This window comes from Chanodichthys erythropterus, chromosome 8 (assembly GCF_024489055.1).
Source record: "Chanodichthys erythropterus isolate Z2021 chromosome 8, ASM2448905v1, whole genome shotgun sequence".
NCBI classification, from domain to species: domain Eukaryota; kingdom Metazoa; phylum Chordata; class Actinopteri; order Cypriniformes; family Xenocyprididae; genus Chanodichthys; species Chanodichthys erythropterus.
Genome location: NC_090228.1, coordinates 18,961,826 through 18,983,696, shown reverse-complemented (window position 1 = coordinate 18,983,696; position 21,871 = coordinate 18,961,826). Strand labels below are relative to the sequence as shown.

Sequence of the window (21,871 nt, the reverse complement as noted above, 5' to 3'; positions counted from 1 at the left end):
AGGACAAAATTGTGAAAATACTAATTTTCCAAATACTTGTTTGCTGTCATTGGAGATTGAAGTTTAAGAAGAGAAAATATTGTACTGTTCCTTTAAAAAAAAAATGTTGAATTGCATTCAGAATGGGATTTGATTTGCGGTTTTGTATTTGTAGGATCGATAATCCCGTCCGTTACTATTTTATTTCTATATTACTATTCATCAGATTTCTCTTATCCATTCTGTGAGTTTCAGTGCAGGAAACACTGCTGTTAAACGTCTAATAGATTTTACATCACATGCCGTACAGCAGACCCCTCCCCTCTGCAGCATGCGCTTGAATGAATGCAGTGTGTTTCTCTTTAAATGCGGTGCTCCGTCCCGTTGCCTCGTCACTTTGTGTTGCCATGGCGCTCTCTCCTGCACTGCGCAGGGCCTGTTGTCATGGCGACCGTCTGAGTGACAGCTGGGCCCTGGAGCTTTAGCCTGCTTAAGAGGCCGTGCTGCCATGTAGCTTTACGTCCGTCTGGGTTTTAGTCTTTCGGGCATCCATACGGCTGTCTGCATACGCAGATTTATTCCACAAGGCTCTAACAAGCTTTAAGAAGGATCTCCACCTGCCGCTAAACGAGAAACGGCACATCATGAAAAAAAAAATGTTGCATTGTTTATCTCTGGGTGGTCTTACATGGTGGTCTATGCATCACCGGATCTTATCCGAGTGTCGCACGTCTCCTACATGGCTTTTTTCTTGTTCCTGACATTACTCCTCAGTCAGGGTCAGCCCACCCCGGGCCTGCGGCAGAGGTTGTCATGGTTACCAGGCATTGTGCATCACTGTGATGTCAACAGATAGTCCGTTAAAATGCCATTGGACCTGAAACAGCTGCTGTAATCCCTCTAAACCTCGTCCAGCTCTAGATGGACGCTGTCTGGTGTGATTTACGTTAAACATGACACACATGTAACTTGTGTGTTTGCATGTCTAGGTATGTAATGGGAGGAAATGTGAGATGTCACTCTTTCTATGCCCTATCTCAGGGTTCCTACGCAGTTTAGAAAAGTATGGAATTTGATTTGAGTAATTTCCAGGTCTAGATGGAACATTTCCAGCTCCCAAGTTTGGAAAACATATTTGTGTTTCAAGACTATAGCCCCTGTTCAGTTTTCTAAAACATAATAATTACTAACATGTAGCAGTGTTTTCATGGGAAAGATTTAGTGATTTGTCCAAAATGAATGAATAAATTGAAGGTGCTTATTTTTATAACGCAAAACTGTTTGTCTTTACCATAAGCGAGTCTCTTTTGAACCTTACTAAAAGATTGTGCGTGTACCACTCAAACCAGAAAAAGATAAAGGAGCAAACAATCATCTAAATCAGACTGTGCTTTGCTCTTTGGTTATCGTGCAACATCAAACCACATTTAAAGAATCCAGCTGATGTGTGAGGTGAATATATGCAGATTATGAAGCACTTTAGGTTCTTCTCATCATGCAAAAACCAATGAAAAATGAAAGTAAAAATATTTAGAGATGACTATTATATAAATATAATGCTGTATCAACCATTTATGTAAAATATGGTCTAAAAAAATCAACAGATAGATATGGAAATTTGAGTCTGGTTTTTAAATGACATGTGTAGGAACCCTGCAATCTGTCACCCTACTCTCTCTCAACAGGTGTGTATGTGTGTGCATTGTGTCTATTCCATATTAAGCTGTCTCTGGAGCAGTGGGCTATGATTAGCACATGCATACCAGTTGCATCTAATTGGAGCTTCAATTACATTCCATGCAAACTCCGTCCTGTCTTTTCCATCTTTTTTTCGCTCTTTGATAAATTTTGTACCAATTTTGAACAATTTGACACAAAAATACAATAACATAGTGTGCTGCGAAGAGATTTCCAGATTAAATTTTAAAAATGTGATGCTTTGAGCGCTGTTGAGCGGATTCGTAAACACCTCTGATTGGCCTTTGTGTTCACACGCTGTGATTGGCTTCAATGATCAACGCTTCAAAAACGTTGTAAATAGTCATCAGTGACGCTCTAGTCTTCACCAAGCGCTTACACAGATACACACAGGAGCGCTCCCTCTTTCAAATTCAAACACTTCCGTGTGCTTTCAAACGCTCCCATGCGTTGATCATTGTAGCAAATCACAGACACATCTGATGAGCGTGTGAACACAATGGCCAATCAGAGGTGTTTACAAATCCGCTCAACAGCACTCAAAGCAAATTTTTTAAATTTCAGTACCAAAAGTTGGCACTTTTAACAACTCTAATTTACATTTATGAAATTGGTGGACACTTTTATCCAATGTTCAAGATACTCGTGTGTGTATATATATTATCAGTTCTTGCTTGACACTGAATCCATTTTAGAGTTTTTATTTAAAGCTAATTTTAAAAACATTATATAGGTTTTTAAATTGCTCTTTTATAGTATTGAAACTTGTTACTCACCATGGAAATAGTCAAGAAAGATGGCATGGCGTTAAAACACCAACCATTATTGCATTGCACCTGGTTCGGACAAAATTGTGAAAATACTAATTTTCCAAATACTTTGTTAGCTATCAATGGATTTTGAAGTTTAAGATGAGAAAATATTTTAACGTCTAAAACATTGAACCCGGGTGTCAATTCTGGGCTCAAAATAATATTGCGCTTTAATGTTGCATTTATGGGTAATTAGATTTTTTTCAATCTGTCAAACCTCTCTGTCATTGCACCTACTCAAACACCTTCTCTCTGTCTCCTTTTGACTAGCTGCCTGTTTAAAGTCCTCCTCCTAAGCCTGCTTAGAAAGGCGGCTGTTTTTTAGTAAAGACACTAGAGAGTTTATTGTCACCGATGTGAAGGAAATCCCCCGGCCTGTCACCTGCCCCTCGTTGATAATCTTATCGCTAAAACCACACCGTAATGTAAAGGCATCAATAAAAACCTGCTAATCATTTATCGTCTGCCTGGAAGGGCAGTTTTTTCGTATGCGCTCTTATTCTCATTTGACTCATGCAGACACACACACACACACACACACACACTCTTTCTCTAAAGGGCCCGCCCCTCAGCGGTTCGCACACTTTCACTTTGACAGTTGGCTGTAAGCACCAACTGAATCAGGAAGTGCAGGCGTGAGGTAGGGACAAGACGGCACGAGGTGAATGGGACAGCAGGTATAGCTTCTCTCTGCTTGCAGTGAGACATGATTGGGAGGAAAGTGAGAATACAACAAAAACAGGGAAGAGAAACGAATACGGACTGGTTTCTGCATGCTGTCGCGCTTTTGCCTTTTACTCCACAGAAGCCTTGATTTATGGTAAGTTTTGGCACCATTTTTTGGGGGATCTTCCCGTTTTATTAAGAACTATGGTACCTTTTGAAGTACGTATGTGCTTTTTTTTGTTTCGTCTCTCATTGAAAGAAGCACATGCTTGCTTCATGAACAGAAGCGTAGTGATATGCAAATTACAGCATAACCGTTGTTTATGCGAGTGCTCTGGTGTCATGTTAAACATGTAATCTGTTTCTATACTGGTATTAAAGTGGCTATGTGACCTTGAAAAGGTTTTGTGTGAGGTTATGTTTATATACGTGATTGTAAATCTGTCTGTAAGGGTCCTTCTTTCTGTACGTGTCCTTTTTTTGCACATTCTGCCAATAAAACTTGGCATTAAAGGACCCTTTGCTGCCAATTTCATACACTAAATGCTCCAGCCATTTCTGGTTTTACTCTAAATCTTCTTCCATTCATTTTATTCGCTTTCTAAAAACATGTGGAAGCGAGGGCCCTTTCATTGGTCATGTTTATGTGGAACAGATATGGTTTGGGTTTGTGACAGATTTAATTGTGAGATTACAGAGACGTTTGATCCTGTTATTTCACTTTCTACAAGCTGCGTCCCGCCAGTTGAGGGCATGACAGGACACACACACGTGTGTACAGATAGCAGGTCACTACTGAGGTGTATCATGTTCTTTGTCCTGCTAAAATATGCATTCACTGCTGAAAAAAAAATGATACGTTGGTGAATGAACTTCTTCTTGCTAACCAGCAAGCTTTGTTAATCTTTGTTCTTCCTTTCCTTTTTGTTTCACTGCCGTCAAACCTGTTTTTTGTGAGTATGCTTTAAAAACACACGCCTTGTCAGACTTGTTCCTCATTCCGGTCTCTCTCTCTCTCTCTTTTTTTTTTTTTTTCCCTCACTGTGTGTTTGTGTATATGGAGTAGACCAGAATCTGTGGAGGCGAGCTCTGTGGTAGTTGAGAAGTCCAGCTACCCTCACCAGATTTACAGCAGTGGCTCCCACCACTCCCACGGCTACATCGGTCTGCCTTACGCCGTAAGTATCATCCCCCAGCAAACACGCCACACACCTTGCTGCACTTACACACCCTTAGAGCCTTGACTTGCTTATCTACTTTCTGTGTTATCTGATCATGCTTTTGCTTAACAACTTTCTAATGGTTCCGCCTCCTGCACTCTTCGACAGGACCATAATTATGGGGCGCGACCCCCACCCACCCCGCCGGCGTCCCCACCTCCCTCGGTGCTGATCCGACCGGGCGAGGGTTTGTTTGTGTCCGGGGGCCGGCCAGGCGAGAACTTGTTCGTGCCCGGCGGGCAAGACGAGGCGTCGCGTGGCACCACGCTCAGCACCTCGGAAGACGGCAGCTACGGTGCTGACATCACACGCTGCATCTGCGGCTTCACCCATGATGATGGCTACATGATCTGCTGTGACAAGTGCAGGTAGGACATGTTCAAACTATGTCTACATGTGTAATTATGATGCTCATGGCTGCGTTTCAAAACCTTGTGAGTTGCATATCTAGCTTGAAGTGTCTAAAAGTCGTGTACAGTACAACCGTTGGGTCCTAAACAGTCAAAGTGAGTGTGAAGATACCAGAGTGACAAAAATGTCCCAGATATTTTAAATGTAGGATAGATGTCATTTATATAATTTTAAATATTATTTGAATTATGTATGTAGTTTTATTGATGTTTTTCTGTTATGTATTTAATTCATATGTACTATTACTATTAAAAATCATGTACAGTACAATTGGGTACAAATTATAAATTATAATATTGTAAATAAAATAAGTGTTTATAATAAAGGTTTTCAATGTAATATTTATTAAAAAAAAAAATAAATAAAAAAAATATATATATTTTTTTTTCTGGGTAGTAGATAGCTTTATTTTGTCAAAAAAAATAGTTTAAAAGGGCAAAGATTTTTACCCAGATGTAGGGAAAAAATGTCCATGTTGTAATCATTTATTTTTATATTTACATTATTTCATTTTAGCAAAATGTAATAGTGGATATTTGTAAAACTGTTTTCTAGATGGTAGAAAGTAAGGATGCACTGATACCAGTATGCTCCAAAACGCTCCGATACCAACAACCGATATCACACAGGATGTACAGTACAGTGCTTGTGACAAAGAAACACCAACAACAGAGCAAACAGAGAGCAGAAATTATATATCAGAGAAGGATGTCTACATAAATGTATCAAATTAATATAAAGTTAAACAAATTAAATATTTACTCCTATATAGCTGCTGTGCGTAAGCTGATAAACGAAACTCTGAGTGGATTGAGCGCGCAGTGGCACAGACCCATGAGTTTATGGAGCATGCATCCCTTTTTCACAGACATTGCTGGAAAGTTTGTAGTTCGGTCTGATGTCAGTAGCAAAGAAGGTAAAGCAAGGCACATATAAATATATCTACTTATATAGTAAACCAGTGGTGAAAAATTTAGGAGTACTAGTTGACCCAGAATTTAAATTTGATAAACAAATTAACTCTGTGGTCAAATCTTGTTTTTTCAACTTTAGACTCATTGCGAAGATGAAGCCTTTTCTTTCTTTTAGAGATTTAGAAATAGTTATCCATGCTCTTGTGTTCTCACGTTTAGACTATTGTAATTCTCTTTACATAGGAGTTAGCCAGAAAGACCTGTCGTGCCTACAGATGGTTCAAAATTCGGCGGCGAGATTGCTAACAGGCACCCGAAAGCATGACCATATCACTCCTATTTTATTTTCCCTTAAATGGTTGCCGGTCCATTTTCGAATTGAATATAAACTTTTATTGTTTGTTTTTAAATCTCTGAATGGGCTGGCACCAAAGTATTTGGAGACCGTAGTCAACAGTTATTCTTTTGACAGGCCCCTGAGATCTTCTGACCAACTTCTTTTAGCGGTCCCCAGATCTAAACTAAAACTATGAGGAGATCGGGCTTTCTCAGTAACTGCTCTGAAGTTATGGAACTCACTGCCTCTTTCTTTTAGATCTGCTCAGACAATTTCTAGTTTTAAATCTTTGCTAAAAGCTCATCTACTTAATATGGCTTTTAAATTGTCGGGTGATTGATCCCTAGTTGTTTATGTATTTTATGTTTTGTATGCTTTATATTAATTGTGCCTTGTTTTTTACCAATTTTAATGTACAGCACTTTGGACAATTTCGGTTGTATTGAAATGTGCTTTATGAATAATAAATACAAATACATATTACTATAACTGATGGTGAAAAGAGAGAGCGCCACTTCTGCCATCTTGCACTTGAACTAACGAATTCACATAAAATTATGTAAAAACACCCGTCTTTGCGAGTATCCTAGTAAACATAGTTTTTTAATGTCTTAAGTGAATGTAAACAAAACGCATGTGTAACAGTATGTTAGTTTCGTGCTTTCGGTCTTAAAGGGACAGCAGCTTAATAAACCTGCTGCTGTTTTTAATGTTAATCAAACAACAAAGGACAAAGAAATCACTCACTACTTTTGACTGAATGACTTTTGTAAGTTTAATAAAGATTCATCTATATTTAATTTATACAGTGAAGATTATGTGCATTGTTATTTTACATTTGATTATTCAAATTCTGTACCTGAAAACTACTTTTAGGCCACACACTCACTGCAGCTAAATTCAGTTGTCATTTCACCCTTTAGTGCTTAATTGACCCTTCGCAAAGACCCGCCCCCCCTTAGTTACTCTTGCTCTGTCCGACAAGCCATGGCACTGTCATGCCTCATTGTTTCAAACGCGGAAAGACGTAAATACACACCATTTTTCAAGTTCAAGTCCACCGAGGTTAATCTTCTAACTCCTGGCTGCTTTGTTGCACAAAATGGCAGATTCTGTGTTATGATTGGTTAGATTGCTTGTCATTCAAACTCTGAAGGGACAATTGCGTTCTGTACACAGTTCAGTAAAATACGGGAGTGACAATTGCATTTTACAACCGAATTAACTCCCAAAAAATACAGGTAATGACAACCACATTTACAGAAACTCTATGCAGTATGTACGGAACCGAACTGAACAACTAGTTTACGTTTTTAACGTGCATCAGAGATGTGTCTGTCTTTGTATGCACGGTGAATCACAGGGAAAGCAACGGGGCTTGACTCATTCGTGTTTCCAAATCTTGCTAAAAAAATCAGCAAACGAGAACAAGCCCATAATAAACTTAAATAAATCCAAATGATTTATGCTGAACATGAATAACTCCGTAAAACTTGTTCACTTTAAGAGACGAGCGTAAAACAACAAGCCCAAAAAACGCTTATGAGTGATCATGGCAACACAGAAAGAGTGCGACCTGTGTGAAACAGGCTGTACAAGCATAAACAAAACATGACGCCTCCATCAACTATGTTTTGTTAAATTGCTGAAAATAACCAGTATTTTGTCACTATAATATTACTTTGGTCACAATAACGGATGCCAAACACGAGAGATGGCAGAACATTGCTAAGGTTTCCAAACTGTCAATCATTGCATTTTCGTCACGTTCCGTACACCCATGTAATGATAATTTAGGGGATTGACTCCCGCATTTAAATGTGGTTGTCACTCCTGAAACTCAGTGTGTACGTGGCCTTAGACCCTCCTGAAAACCTATAGCACGGTTTATTTCATTTGTATCTTTGTTCTATTGTATTTATTTGAGCTATTTGTAATTTGATTATTTGTTCTTATTTTATTACTGTTTGCTTGTCTTTAACAATGTTAAAATTTACATTAATTAGGATAGTAGTTTTTGCTGTAATATCAAAATTTTAATAGAGAGTTGTGATATTTCACTGGTATTTTAACCACTGACCCAACCAGGGTATCGTTTCCCAAAAGGATTGTAAGCCCAAGTTGATCGGAGCTCCATTGGTGGCAATGGTTCTATGATCATCTTAGGCTTATGATGCTGTTGGGAAACGCTGCCCAGGCCAGTAGAAAAAAAAAATCCTTAGCATTGAGCCCTGCTGAAGCAGCTCTAAATATATGCGCTGTGCTGTTAAATGAAAGATAAATAATATATTTGCTAAACAAATTAATTCAACGTATATGATTCACATTCTTTTGGTTTCTCTACCTAAAATATTTTAAAAAATTACAAAAGAAATGAAAATACAGGTATCAGCATCTGCCTCATTCTGGAAAAAGTGGCATCGGTGCCTTCCTAGTAGAAAGCTCTATAATCGATCATAGTGACCAGTCCTTATTTTAAATGCATTTCAGCAAAGCATTCGTGTTGTGATTTGTGTACGTTATTTTCTTGTTTTCTCTCTTGATGTTGATTTTGAGTAATATCCATAATTGTTTAGATATTTAATTTTGTGCAAAGTCCCTTACAAGGAAAGTTTGTTCACTCGGCGGCCATATATGCAACGCTTCTGGGCATTTATTTCAGGCATCCAAGACCAAGTCCTATCTACTTGAACAAGGGGAATCTTGAAGTCTAAAAAATTGCATGCTGTACCTACAGTTAAATAACATATTTCACATTAGCAACAAAATCTGACATGAACTCTCTCATAAATGTTTCTTATGCTCAAATAGTGTTAAAAAGGCTTAATTGTCAGGCTAGACCAGCCAATGCGTATGTGCAGTCCTATGTGCGCGTTGACTGTTTCTATAACAACCGGAGCTTCGGCAGCTGCAGTGACGCAGTGGCTTTCTCCCATTCATAAGTAATATGATTGCACAGTCTTTCTATATAAAAAGTCTTTGTTTTGTCAAGTATTTAACATAATTGGACAGTAGGCTGTGTTTTATACAAGGTTTGAAAAAAGGCTCTTGAAAATCTATTTTGGTTTTGTAGCTTTATTCTTTTGAAATACTAAGATCGTCTTATGCAGCGTTGCCTGTTTTCCGCTCTCTAAACAGTGAAATTAATGTTTGCTGAGATTATAAGATCACATTCTTTGTTTGAGATTAGTGCTGTCAACAGGAGTGCTGGTAATTCTGAGTGTAGATGAAAACTATTGTTGATACAAGTTTAGACAGTTGATTGAATGTTTAGATAGTAAGATCTGTCAGTCACTTTGTTCACAGTCAGATAATACCAAAAGAGAAACTTCTCATCCGCATCTCTCTTTGGCTTTGTGTATTAGTGTGTGGCAGCACATAGACTGCATGGGGATCGACCGGCAGCACATTCCCGAGACCTACCTGTGTGAGCGCTGTCAGCCACGCACCCTGGACCGAGAGCACGCCATCCTACTGCAAACCAGGAAGAGAGAGAACATGTCTGGTGAGTTTTTTTTTCTTCTTCTTTTTCTCTCCATGCATGTGCATAAACAAACACGCCTATAGACATTTTCAACCTCTCCCACAGAAACAATGCCACTACTGCTTTTTCCCACAGTCGAGCTCCAGATAAGCATCTTTAGAGTCTGATGACTTAATATGTATACATGATCACATGAGCTTTTGTATAACATGAAATTTAAACCTGACCCTCCTAAAATCTTTACAGTCAATTCTATAAGAAGCTCTCCTGTAGTGTTGTCAGTAATTACTAGAAAGATCCTTAGGTTGAAAATATCTAAGCTCTCCAACTCTAATGCCACCTGCTGGAGATGGTTGGGCATTACAACTGCAGTTTAACGTGTCAAACTCTTTTTCAAGGACAATAGTGGTCAGTCTAGTGCTGGGTTCAATTTTGCAAACAATATGTAGTTTTCAAATACATCCATACTAAATTGGTAGTTTCATAATTGAATTTGATTACCACCAATTCTTTTTAAAGTAAATTTGTATTTATCCTTACAAGGATTTTATATTCTCTGTACTTCTGACAGTAAAATAAGCCACAATAAAGGTCCAGTGAAGGAAAAAAAAGAAGAAAAAAAATGTGATATACCGTCAAACTGCCAGAATCTTATGATAGTTTTTTGATCATACGACCCAGCACTAGGTCAAACTAGCATTATTTTATACTTAATTTTGAGGGTTAATTGTCAGTGGTACTGTGATGGTTTAGGGGTTGGATTTGGTATACAAGCTCATGTACTTTGTGTCATTGTTGCAGACGGGGACACCAGTGCTACAGAAAGTGGGGATGAGGTTCCACTAGAGCTGTACACAGCGTTTCAGCACACCCCCACCAGCATAACGCTCACAACAGCACGTCTCGGCAACAAACAGGCTGATAAGAAACGAAAGAAGAGCGGAGAAAAGGATCCCCCGGCTACAGCCAGGGCCAAGAAGGTCTGAATCACACAACCAACACTTCTTAGCATTAACATGAAAATGTGTAATTTAAATTTTAATGGTCTTATAAGGATCTCTAGTGAGAAGTGTACAAACTCTATATGTACCGACTATTTGGGGTCGGTGAGATTTTTATTTTCTTTTTTTTGAAAATGTTTTTGAAGTTTCACCGTCAGTATTTATTTGATCAAAAACACAAAAAAATATGAAAAATTATTACAAATGTAAATAACTTTTATATTTTGATATATTTTAAAATGTAATGTATTCCTGTGATGGCAAAGCTGAATTTTCAGCATCATTACTGCAGTCTTCAGTGTCACATCATTCTAATATGCTGATTTGCTGTTCAAGAAACATTTCTTCTTATCAGTGTTAAAACAGTTGTGCTGCTGCTTAATGGAAACTGATTTTTTTTTTTTTTTATTCAAGATTTTTTTGATGAATACAAAGTTTAAACAAACAGCATTTTTTTGTAGCATTATAAATGTCTTTACTGTCACTTTAGATTAATTTATTTTGTTTCCTTTTTCTTTAAATTTTATAAAAAACAAAAAAATCTTCTTGACCCCAAACTTTTTAATGGTAGCCAATTTTAAATATGTAAAATTAAGCCCTGTCCTGTATCTATATCTAACTGAATATCATTTAATATAATTTGTTTTAAAACATTCAAGTCTGATAAAGTCTTGTATTTTTCTTTCAGTCATTCCGTGAAGGCTCTAGAAAATCATCTAGAGTGAAGGTGGGTACTTTAGTGCTGTCAAAATGCAGCTCTCATATAACTATTCAAATGTGTGTTACAGATGCTTAAGCTGCATGTTTACCATCTTGTGCATATGTGCGTCTTCAGGGCTCAGCTCCAGAGTGTGAGCCGACAGATCCTCCCTCTCTTTGGGAGAATAAGATGAAGTCGTGGATGGAGCGCTATGAGGAAGCCAGCAGTAACCAGTACAGTGAAGAAGTGCAGATACTGCTAAGAGTCAAAGAAGCCCGAGATGGCAAAACGCTAGCCTACAATACACACACCGCAGCCTTCAAACCACCTGTAGAGGTATTAAATAGTCACATATACAAATTCCACCACAATATTGGTCAGTTTTTTTGGTGCGTTGTGTGTCTACAACAAAACTCCCTGTGACGTTTTCCTCCCAGAGTCACGTACAGAAGAACAAGCGCATTCTGAAGGCTGTGCGGGACTTGGCTGCCGATTCGCTCATAATTGAGTACAGGGGGAAGGTCATGCTACGACAGCAGTTTGAGGCCAATGGTTACTTTTTTAAGAGGTATTGAAAGGCCATGTTGTGCTTCTGAAAGTCTATTTTGCATTCTGCTGTGTATTTTTGTTTATAATGTTGTTGTTTTTTTTTGCAGGCCATATCCTTTTGTATTGTTCTACTCTAAGTTTGACGGTTTGGAAATGTGCGTGGACGCACGGAGCTTTGGGAATGAGGCCCGATTCATCCGTCGCTCTTGCACACCCAATGCTGAGGTGCGGCACGTGATCGAAGAGGGCATGCTGCATTTATACATTTACTCTCTGAGGTCCATCTCCAAGGGGAGTGAGATTACCATTGGCTTTGATTATGACTACGGCAGCTGGTAAGCACACGCGCCATGGCTGAGCATCACTCATTATCTCATGTGATGACACTTCTACCTGCTTTTCCACCATCGGGTCAAACCGCTCTCGCTGATTAACCGCTCCATTCCATGCTGATCCAACCCAGAAGAACGGCCTTACTGTTTTTAGAACGATTTGGCTTGACGGTGGAAAAGTGGTTCTTGATTCTGATTGGTCCACTGTGGCAAAGCATCAAACATTATTTAAAACTGACTGTTCACACTTTTCTCTCTGTTTCTTTTTTCCATTTCTTGTTTAGTAAATATAAGGTGGACTGTGCGTGTGTGAAAGGCAATCAGGAATGCCCTGTGCTCAAGCATAACTTGGAACCCACAGAGAATCTGGGCTCTAGCACACGACGGCGTGGCCGCAAGGACAAAGAGCCGCCACGGGACGAGAGCGGACAGAACCAGAACCTCACCATGGACTGTGATGGGCCCAAGGGGAAAACGCTCAATGACGCCAAACAGAGAAAACTCTCTCCTCTCCGGCTCTCCATATCTAACAATCAGGTATGATAGACCTGTGAAATCAATACCATACCTATCCTCAAAAGTTGAAAAGAAAATCACCACCTCACACACATGTCTTCATTCATAAAAGGTACTGCAGGAGGTCCTAAGAGAAAAATTTGACATTTTCATTATACTTTTAAACTAATAATCTGAGAAGGATTAAATAATATTAATGTTTTTTTATGAACTTATTATCAAGTGTAACAGAGAACATCTAGCTTTTTTTTATATATATATAATATAAAAATTAAAATATATAATATATATTCGGCGTCCCTGGGTTGGCTGAGAGTCTGGGTGGGGGGGTCCCATCATCTATAAAGGTCAAAAAACCCTTTACGTTTGCATGCAAATATTATCCGTGTGTATTAATCTGTGCATGATTCTTTCTTTGGATATTTTCAGACATTCTAATGGTCTGTTTACTCATCCACATCTCCTTTCTGGCCTTAACTACAGTGTCTGATCACCAGAAAACACATTTCCTCATTGTTTTACTCTTATGTTTCTGTATTTCAATGGTGGCGGATGGCAGAATATTAAATCTTTCTTGTTTGCCACACTGTGAAAGCGTGAAAAAATCCACACTCGTAACTCCTTGCCATCCTGGTGCTCGTAATTTCAGGGCATCCTGGAAGAGTTATCAGCAACACTGGCACAGTTAGAATAGGAAATCTGCTCTGATCTGTTTAGTTGATGCACAGATTCCCATAAAAACAATCTGGTCTTCCTGACCCAAGATCTCGGCCACACTTTGGGCACGAATCGACCCTTCCCACACTTTCTCTCCCTCTCTAATGCTCCTCTCCTGGTCTATAGCCAGGCGATGATAAAGGCCCCTCTCCCCCTCTTACAGGATCCTGAGTTAATAGAGGATCTAGAAGAGAAAACCTCCGTTAGCAATGAAGTAGAGATGGAGTCAGAGGAGCAGATTGCAGAAAGGAGGAGGAAGATGGTAAGTGCGTCCAGGGGAAAACGACCGCTATGGCAATCACGGTCGCCATGGAAATGCTACTGCCCCCCCCACCCCCTGTCTTTTTTCCCCCTCCTCGTTCTGACTCCCGGTGTGTGGTGATTTGGGCAGCTCCCAGAATGCTCCACCATTCCTTTCTTCCCCCTCCACCCCCTCTAAACCTGCTAATATTGCTGCTGCCGCCACCGCTTCTCTGTTCCTGTCGCTGTGTAGTTTAACCTCCTGGAGGGTAACACGAGTGCACTCATCCTTGTTGCTTTGTCTTTTCTTTTTCATACTTCATCTTTTATGGAGCATCTATGGTTTCCCTGATGGAACGTTAAGAACTAGACTGTGTATTTCTTCTGCAGTAATTTCTGTCTTCTGACTAAATGTCAAGACCATGTTAGTAGTGAGAGATCACGCTTAAATGAAATATCGGCGAGTTTGAACTTCTGAAATTACTTTAGCACAGGGCATGTCATTAGGAGTACAGTGTTTTAATTTACATGTTAACATAGAACCTAATTTTGTGGTATTCCCATATATATATTTTTAGTCTTCATTAGTCTAATTTTTTATGTTAAAAGCTCTTTCCATTGTCAAGCATGTTTACTACCATTTATGTGCAATCAATCTATTCAAAACTGTTTCCTACCAAATTTCAACAATCCTGAACAAAAAACTTTAATATGTTTGGGTATAAATTACAAAGTCACACTCTTGACCAATTGAAAAGCGAAGTGTAAAGTTGCAAAATCCCAACAGGGAATTGTTTTACATAATGAAACTTAATTTTAACCCTGTTGATGCACAGACCTATGTGCATGGAGCTGTCTGGTTGTGTAATAGCTTTGGTTACGTAGTAGCTTGTGATCAACCATAGAGAGTCTAGTAACTCTCTCACTTAACATGTACATGTTTTATGTGAATGTTTTGGTGTGGCCATTACTGTGTGTAGTGCTCTGTTGTTTGCTTGCCGTGAATGGTTAAAGGGAGATGGGAAAATGTGTGAAAATTAGGCTCTGAACATTGAGAAGTTGGCAGCAACTGCTGGAATGTTCAGGAAAATAAAACTGACAACCAATCCTGAAATGCTATTAACATAAAAATGCAGAAAATAGCTAACGGCTGTAAACAACGTTATGTTGTCTAGAAAAATTAATAGCGAGGTATCAGACTTGTGCAGTATTTGTGGAAATTCCCTAAGCTTTCCCTTCATTTTCTCTGCTGCAAAAGAGAACAAATGAGCAATTCAAAGGCAATTTTTGAGAACCTCTCCCAGAACTGGCAACGATTTCACTGACTTTATTCGAACAATGAAGCAAATGACAACAATACTCATAACATGCTCACAAACAAGTTTTTTTCTTTTTATTAACCAGTTTTATGTGCAATTTTGCATGCTTTAAATCAATTAATTTAATTCAGTGCATTTATGTAACTCTTTGTGAGTGCAATTGTGATTTTTAAAATGAAAAATTAGGGCTGTCAGGAGAATACAATTTTTAATCTAATTCTTTACACAATGTGGAAATTAATTAATATACTTAATTGCAAATTAATCACACATCAAATTTGGCTGCGAAATTACCCCCCAAAAGATCATTTAAAGTCATTATTGTGTTCAATTAGAAAAACATCAAATAAACATTACAAAAACTAGCTTTATAAAGAAATATTATATTCGATTCAACATAGAATTTATTACACTTAACATTTTAGGCTACAACAGTCATGAGGGTGAGTAAATGATGAGTCAACTATACCTTTTTAATGTTTTTTCTTTTTAATTCATATGGAATATGAAATCTATTTTTTTTTTATTTTTTATTTTATTTTATTGAATAATCCTCTAAGAAACTAAAAATTTGAGTAGGTGGCGGTTAATGTCTAAATGATTGAGTCATTCATTTATTTGATACATTCAAATGGTTGATTCATTCAGGAATGAAGTAAATGGCTCTGGGCTGCATTTTTCCAAAAGCATTGTAAGATTAAGTAGATCGTAGAACTATTGCCAACAATGGTCTCTACGATCAACTTAGCTTGTGATGCTTTTGAGAAGGGCCATTGAATCATTGGATCCCCGATTCATTTAAATTGCGAATTCATTCACAAACACCGCTGTGTTGCTTGGAGACTCACAATCGTTCTGCTATGGCCTTATTGGTAACAAAAACTGACTGTTGTGTCTAAAATATATCACAATATTAACTAACTTATTGAAGTGTTGTAAAAAATCAGTATCATATTTGAACTTGTGCTATTCGGAACAAAAACTTGTGTGATATTGCTTAACTACATCATATGATATAAATATGAGACAATTCATAAAGGTCATTTTTGCCCCAATATCTTGAATTTTAGGGGCATAATAACCACATTCTATAGGCTACGTCACAAAGCGAGCTATTGCCCTGCTTCATGTTCGTAACCAACTGTATGAAATGTCAGATTAATAATTAATTAATAATAACCGTTAATAATTTTAACATGTAATTTTTTCCCCCATAACTAATTAAATAAATTAGTGTGTTAAATCAACTGTCCTGTTAAAAATCCTTATATAATTATAACAATTGACTGGAATAGTCTTGAAGCAATCATGGAAATGCATTGTTCAGGAATATCTGTAAATAAAATTATTTTATTTAAGAGTTTGCTTGAGTAGCTCAACAGAATGTATATTGCAGCGGACACATCCAACAGACCACATTGTTGTTGTTGTTTTTTTGTTTCAGACGTTAGTGATTGTTGTTTAAAAATTAGAGCGTTGTCAATTCTTCCAGCCCAGAACCGGCAACCTTTCAGTGGTATGCCTGAAGCTCTAAACCCCAACCACACTACCCATACAATAAGTACTAGGCTGATACGTATGAGTGTGTGCATGGGGGTGTGAGCGAGCTGGAGGCCTGTGTGTGTTTAAACCCTGATGGCTGTCTCTTTCGGCACCATTCAGGGCAGCCCGGCAGAGGAGTCCCATCGTCACAGCGCAGGGGCTTCCTGCTGCAGAGCTCTGAGAAACAAGGAGGTAAACCTACCCCTTCATATCCTGAACAACCCCCAACCCACTCCCCTGCCTGATACTGTACAGGAGAACCCACACACTAACCCCACTGTCCTGTGCTCACTGACCCCATGCTGAGACTGAAGTCCAGGCATGCAACCCTCAGTCACTCAACATGGCCCACTTCAAGACACCCTCGTGTGATATTTGTTGCCGCTCTTTTTGGTAGGACATGAGAGAGTACAGAAACTGTCTCACACACATACATGCCACCTCTCACACCTTGGGGGTGTCTTATGTTTCCTCTTGACTAGAAGAGAAGTGTCCCATTTCTCTCTTTTCCCACCTTTGCTGCTGGCTATGGCCTGCTGATTGCACTAAGTGGCTAGCTGGGTTCCCAACTGTCAACCAGAAAATAGACTCAGCCTTTCTTTGTTGTCTTCTTTCCTTCTTTCTTTCTGTTTGTCAATCATGTAGACACGTGAAGAGAGGAAGATGGAGGCCATTCTGCAGGCGTTTGCTCGTATGGAGAAGAGAGAAAAGAGGAGGGAGCAAGCGTTAGAGAGGATCGGCACAAAAGGGGAAGTTGGTGGACGCAGCGATATTAAAGAAGAGCCCCCTGCTACACCTGAGGCTGAATCTCCTGCCATCTTACAAGTATGTAACCTTCAATGATGCACACACACCACTGATTTAGCAATGCTTGCGTGTTTTCTTGTTCAACTGAATATGACTAGCTTGACTGTCTGGCTGCTTTTCCACTGTCGGGCCAGTGCGAACCAGGGCTTTCAGTGGGCTGGGCTAAAACCACGCTGCGTTTCCACCGTCGAGCCAGATTCTCCGAAGCAGTTCACTAAAACCCGCACGTAACACACCTCTAGAACAATGTCACACAAACCCACACAAACCCATTTCAGACTTATACAGTGATCTGTATCCACAGCGGATCACAAACAGAAGTTTTCAAACACTCACTGCTGTCTGAAAGTGAGTTTTAGGCTAAAATGGTTTTAAAGGTCTTTAATGCTGATGTTAGCTGGTATATAAATCATCTGCGGCGCTGCCATCTCCACACTTGGATAAACTCTACCTTTGTTCGTAACCACTCCTCAAGCTCAAGCTGGCCCGCTTTGGACCAAGGTATTTGGTGGGCCAAAAAACCTCAGCCGTTGGCCCAGAGGAAGCCCCGATGAGGCCCAATCAAGCCCCGCAAGTGACAGTGGAAACGCGACTGGCCCTGGCACACGCTAGCACACCCACTTTAGGCCCGACAGTGGAACCATGGCTGTTGAGTCACAGACGAACATAGCAGTTACTGACTTGCTGAACTATTTTTGATCATATTTGACCTGAAATGAACTTTGAACTTTTAATGTTATATTCATTTATTTGACCTTAAAACAGGTGTACCACGATTTTCCATACATTCTTTCAGGAACTTTTTGATGTATAGAAAGTTTAAAAGAACAGCATTTTATTTCTTTTAAAAAAAAATCTTACCCCAAACTGAAAAGTATGTTTTGTAAGTGTGTTTATTCCTAATTGTAAACATTCAAACAATCGTTTATTGTTTTGACCTTTAGCCCATGCTAGAGGTAGTAAAGGAGGAGCCTGGTCTGAAGCCAGCAAAGGTGAGCCGTAATAAACAGAGGAAAAGCTTCTCGCGGAACCGCACTCACATCGGACAGCAGAGGCGACGAGCACGCACGATCAGCACCTGCTCCGACTTGCCACCTAGTTCCCCTGGTGATGCTTTAGAGCACTTAACAACAGAAACTCATGATGGAGAGACTCCCTCTGCCCCTGAGGCTGAAGCTCCCCCATCACATGCACCTGACACCAGCCCACCACACAGCTGCTCACCCGCCCCAGCATGCCGCAGTGGACCGAAGTACCCCAAAACTAAAAAGGTATAATTCCTCACCAGTAGCTTCCACAAAAAGCATGTCACAGCTGTTTGTTAAGAGTTTTACAACTGCATATTCTCTGTCCCAACAGCACTTAGTTAGCGAGTGGATGGGTGTTGACAAACAGGAGCGGGGACCTTCGAGGACCCCGGAACCTCCGCCTGAGAGGCCGTTGCGGATCAGTAGTGATCCTGAGGTCTTGGCCACACAGCTGAACTCTTTACCGGGCATGGCCTGCAGCTCACACGTCTACAGCACGCCCAAACACTACGTCCGCTTCTCCTCTCCTTTTCTAGCCAACCGCAGCCCCAGCACTCCTGGAGTGCCTACTGGACGGCGACGCTCGAGAGAAATGCCCGAAACACCACCTACCACTGGCTCCTGCAAGAAGGTAAAATTGCTGCATTCAGAGATGTCATGATTTTTGCCTCTCGAAAGATGCAAAAGTCTTCTGGTGGATAATACTAAATGGAAAAAATCCCATTTCAGCTCTGACACTTATTTACATTCAAGTGTTTCTATTCATGCCTATTAGTTTCTGGTCTAACTCCACATTTTTTTGCAGCGTTGGCTAAAGCAAGCTTTAGAAGAGGAGGGTTCCACCAGCCCAGGTGGAGGGCGCCCTTCTCTTCTGATGCCTAGCGAGAGCCCTCTCAGCCCCTCTATAAATGGCGAGTCCTACAGCCCTCTACCCCTCAACGGCAGTTGCTCACTACCAGGTGAGTCTTGTAGTCCTTGTCCAACTGCAATTTTTTTTTTTCTTCAAGCTTGTCTAAAGCTTGTCTTTCTCTGTCCAAATGCTTGCAGAGTTGCCTACCCCGTTGAAGAAAAGACGCTTATGTTCGCTCGATCCCTGTATGTCGGAGACTTCAACCCCATATGGTTCTCCTTGTGCCACCCCAACCCGAACAGAGTCAACAGAAGCACCAGGCACACCCCTGCTGCTAGCCACGCCTCCTCGACCACGACCAGAGGAACCCAGTACTGAGCCCTCAACACCCTTACAGATTCCTAACCACCCTCTGCCACAAGAGGTAAGACCACATCTGCAAAGTTGTTGACTTTCAGTAGCCAGTGTTGTTGCTGTAGATATGCCTGAAATTTCAATAACAATAAAATCTTGATGGTAGTTTTATAGAATGAAAATCATTTTCTATAATTTGAACTTAAAATATTTAATTAATAGAAATTGCTGTTTGTGTAATCTCTGTAAAATGGTTCTTAAGCATTTAAAACCTAATGTAGTCTGAGCCATAGCCTTGTGGACAGTGCTCTGGCATATAGCACAATAGCGCTTCGAGCAAACCCAAGTTCCTAGTCCCAGTTTGAGGTCCTTTTCTGATCCTGTTCCCCTCTCTCCTCCCATTGCTTCCTGTCTTCTCTACACTGTTCTATCCAAAAAAAAAAGAGGCAAAAAGCCAAAAATAAAACTAATCTAGTAATTGTGAGCAAGAAGTAGTAGAAATGTTTTGCCCAATATTTACTGAAGATGATCACCAAAATATTGAAAACAGAAACCTTATAGATTATGCAATGACAAAATTTGTTAATAGTTTATTGAACTGACAAAAGAGGGCACTAACACTTTTGCTATTGGCCAAGTGGGCACAGTTATTACCAGTGGCAATGGTAATAAAATGATTGGTCACTTCTGACCAGTTGATTTGAGGCATTATTTTGGTGAAAGGCAACAAAATGATCAAGAAATCTCTAAATCTTCAGAGCGAGTCATCTATGGACAGTTCTCCAGATGGTAGCCGGAGGCCCAGTACACAAGATGTGAGTTCCCTATTTAAATATCCTGTATCTGCTACAGAGGTGTTTTGCTGCATTTATCATCACCACATCTAACACATCTTGTTTTCTTTTGTAAGGTCGAGCGACCTCCTTCGCTGTTGGCATCTCCCAGCGTGAGAAATGCAGGCTCTGATACGGCTCCACAGGAGTCTACAAAATCGTTGGGGTCTTTGAGTCCTCAGCCCTCCCACGCTGAGCCCCAGGATGCTGTAGTAGATGAAGGCATGGAGGTTGATGGTGGTGGTTCAGAAGCTGCCTCTGCACCTGAGACGCCAGCCTCCTCTTACCCTCCTTGGATGAAGAGTCCAGATCGAGGTGGCCTCTCGTTTTCCCCAGTGAACTCTAATCTGAGAGACCTTACCCCTTCTCACACCTTGGAGATGGGAGCGTACAGGCCAGATTCAACCTCTGCTGGCCCCTTCAGTGAAGCGGCACCTTTCTATCCCTGCAATGAGGAAGCAAGTGGCGTGACCTTTACCCGCTCATTGAGTGGGGATGGCACAGGCGAGGGAGGCGCTGCAAAGAACCCACAGAAGAAAAAGGTCCGTGTTAAAGCATTTGCCAGATGCATAAATGTAAAATAATTGTTTCTTTGTTTGTTTGTTTTTTTCTCCAAATTCCTTATCCGGTAATTTCTTTTGAAGAAACGACTGAAAAAGTCAAATTTATTTGTTAGAATATCATGTATGCCATTTATTTAAGTTATTAATTTACTGTAACCATCCTCATGTGTTGTTAGGTCTCTCTCCTGGAGTACAGGAAACGTCAACGTGAGGCACGGCGAAGTGGCTCCAAGGGAGAATGTGGATCCCCTGTTTCTACGGCACCACCAGTAGATGTTTTCCCTGTAGCTGTGGAAATGGTCTTTGAGCCACCTGCTCTCGCAGCAACACCAACCCCCAAGACCCCTCAGCCTAGCGAGGAGCCAGATGCTCAAACTCAGGGGGAGAGAGACGGAGATGGCCAGTGGTACGTCCCTAAAGAATTTTCATTCCTTAAGGATGAGCTCTTAGCCTGCATTAGCATAAACTTCCTTTAACTAGGGTTGGGTATAGTTTGAATTTTAACCATTCGATTCTGCTTATCGAACTCTTTTTTTGCCAATCCAGCCCTGTAGCAAACCATGCAATTAAGAATTATAACATTTAATTTACAGGACATCTTCCACATCAGTAGAGCAGGCCAGAGAGCGAGGCTACCACAGGGCCTTGTTGTTGAGTGACCATCGCAAGGATGCAGGTAAGAACAACCCTGGAAATATCAGAGAATGTTGGATTTTGATTTTCAGGCTTGGATAACTCATAGTCGTATCTCTGGATGTTTTTTTCAATTGTTTAAATCCAGGAGTTTGTACTATATTATATATTGGTACTATAGTTGGTAATAAAACTAACACATCTGCCTATAATGCCTCGTTTCCACCGAGCGGTACAGGACAGTACAGTTCAGTACGATTCGGGATGGTAAACTCTGATCCGGCTTGTGTTTCAACCACCAACAGTAACCTTACTTGATAGGTGTAGTGTATGCTGGAAAGTAGCAATCAATGTCATTCTCGCACA

At 40.1% G+C, this 21,871-nt stretch overlaps 1 protein-coding gene across 6 annotated transcripts in view; it reads left to right on the top strand.

Moving 5' to 3' along the window:
- kmt2e (lysine (K)-specific methyltransferase 2E) overlaps positions 1 to 21,871 on the top strand; it is a 45,891-nt gene that overhangs the window by 20,842 nt on the left and 3,178 nt on the right. For 3 of the 6 annotated variants that reach the window (XM_067392219.1, XM_067392220.1, XM_067392221.1), the window contains exons 3-22: positions 4,222 to 4,333; positions 4,484 to 4,743; positions 9,403 to 9,542; positions 10,323 to 10,501; positions 11,211 to 11,249; positions 11,358 to 11,558; positions 11,660 to 11,790; positions 11,879 to 12,106; positions 12,388 to 12,640; positions 13,500 to 13,598; positions 16,558 to 16,629; positions 17,083 to 17,262; positions 18,189 to 18,515; positions 18,604 to 18,903; positions 19,078 to 19,231; positions 19,320 to 19,546; positions 20,235 to 20,291; positions 20,387 to 20,851; positions 21,049 to 21,278; positions 21,466 to 21,548. In XM_067392219.1, coding sequence (XP_067248320.1) covers positions 4,222 to 4,333; positions 4,484 to 4,743; positions 9,403 to 9,542; positions 10,323 to 10,501; positions 11,211 to 11,249; positions 11,358 to 11,558; positions 11,660 to 11,790; positions 11,879 to 12,106; positions 12,388 to 12,640; positions 13,500 to 13,598; positions 16,558 to 16,629; positions 17,083 to 17,262; positions 18,189 to 18,515; positions 18,604 to 18,903; positions 19,078 to 19,231; positions 19,320 to 19,546; positions 20,235 to 20,291; positions 20,387 to 20,851; positions 21,049 to 21,278; positions 21,466 to 21,548 — 3,737 coding nt within the window. The remainder of the gene's footprint in view (positions 1 to 4,221; positions 4,334 to 4,483; positions 4,744 to 9,402; positions 9,543 to 10,322; positions 10,502 to 11,210; positions 11,250 to 11,357; positions 11,559 to 11,659; positions 11,791 to 11,878; positions 12,107 to 12,387; positions 12,641 to 13,499; positions 13,599 to 16,557; positions 16,630 to 17,082; positions 17,263 to 18,188; positions 18,516 to 18,603; positions 18,904 to 19,077; positions 19,232 to 19,319; positions 19,547 to 20,234; positions 20,292 to 20,386; positions 20,852 to 21,048; positions 21,279 to 21,465; positions 21,549 to 21,871) is intronic. The other 3 variants (XM_067392223.1, XM_067392222.1, XM_067392224.1) reach the window with 3 other exon arrangements.